Source organism: Lottia gigantea (assembly GCF_000327385.1).
Source record: "Lottia gigantea unplaced genomic scaffold LOTGIsca_12, whole genome shotgun sequence".
NCBI classification, from domain to species: Eukaryota; Metazoa; Mollusca; class Gastropoda; family Lottiidae; genus Lottia; species Lottia gigantea.
The window spans coordinates 3,253,882-3,255,238 of record NW_008707225.1 but is presented as its reverse complement, the minus strand read 5'-3'; the positions used below and the strand labels follow the sequence as shown (position 1 = coordinate 3,255,238).

Below are 1,357 nucleotides of genomic sequence, written 5' to 3'. Positions count from 1 at the left end.
TCCGTAGTGAAACCAACTATAAATGTTATTATTTAAATACTGTTTTCCGTCGCTGCTTTGTATTGGTAAATTATTTGATATATATAGTTATCTTATTTCATTGCAGGTGATTGACCTAGATAGTATATGAAGGATGAAGTGATAAGTTAGATTAGATTTTAAAATGGATATACTGCTGACATCATTTCAGAATCGTTCCCGGGGACAAATTGATGAAATTCATGGCTACCAACATACAATGATAGCTCAAGCGTTAAACATGACGCCATCGAATGATAATTTAATCGGAAGTTGCTCTGACACAGTGGATGATCCATATGAAGGATTTTATAGAATGTCTCAATATGCGACAGGGATGATAATATACCCTATATTGTGTATTATTGGAATAACGGGAAATACTTTGGCATTAATCGTGTTGAGTCATAGAAATATGTGTACTTCAACTAATGTCTACCTTTCTGCTCTGGCTGTGTCTGATACTATAAAACTGCTGAATGATTTATTATATTTTATAATGTTATTAATCTCAATGGGCGATGTAACGGCTGGAACTAAAATGTTAGTAAACGTGTATCCGTATGCGCACTATATATTCAACATGTCCGTATGCATTACTGCATGGTTAACTGTTTCGGTGGCTATTGAACGTTACATATCAGTGTGCCATCCAACACAAGCTAAACAATTATGTACCATTCCTAGAGCCAGGATTATTTGTGTTCTGGTGTTCTTCTTTGTGATCACACTTACTCTTCCATCTGCCTTTATATATCGACCTTTGTACATTTATGATGTCGAACAAAATGTGTCTTGCCATGACATTGGACTTACGGAACTGGGCTCAAATAACACTTTTATGGTGCCTTATCAATGGATACAGAATTCACTGAGATCAATCATTCCACTTATAGTATTGATATTTGTAAATGTAAGGATTATAAACGAGTTAAGGAAGGAAAGAGTAAAGGGAAAGAAATTGTCCTCCCGAAATAAGATAACATTAATGTTGACCATTATAATTGTTATATTTGTAGTTTGTATTACACCAGACGCCATCATGTCCACGTTTTTTGGATTAGGTTATTATGAAGAGACGAGTCTTGTGAAAGGTATCAGGGAAATTACTGATTCATTGCTCGCCTTCAATTCTGCTATCAATTTCCTCTTATATTGCCTTCTGAACAAAATGTTTCGAAACACGTTTTTGGTTGTGTTCTGTGGGCGGCAGCCAGCTCGAATTGCCAACGGCTCCAAACGTTCTGTTCGATATGACAGTAGCTTTAAACGAAAGAGTACTAAACTGAAAAATTCTTATAACAGAAGCTCGAAAAGATCAAAAGATTCAAAGATGTGA

At 35.4% G+C, this 1,357-nt stretch overlaps 1 protein-coding gene across 1 annotated transcript; it reads left to right on the top strand.

Moving 5' to 3' along the window:
• Positions 1-355: 355 nt before the first annotated feature.
• LOTGIDRAFT_110771 (hypothetical protein) lies at positions 356-1,357 on the top strand (the record flags this gene model as incomplete). Its single annotated transcript, XM_009048224.1, has 1 exon — positions 356-1,357. One exon carries the CDS (start codon positions 356-358, stop codon positions 1,355-1,357), a length of 1,002 nt encoding a protein of 333 aa, XP_009046472.1.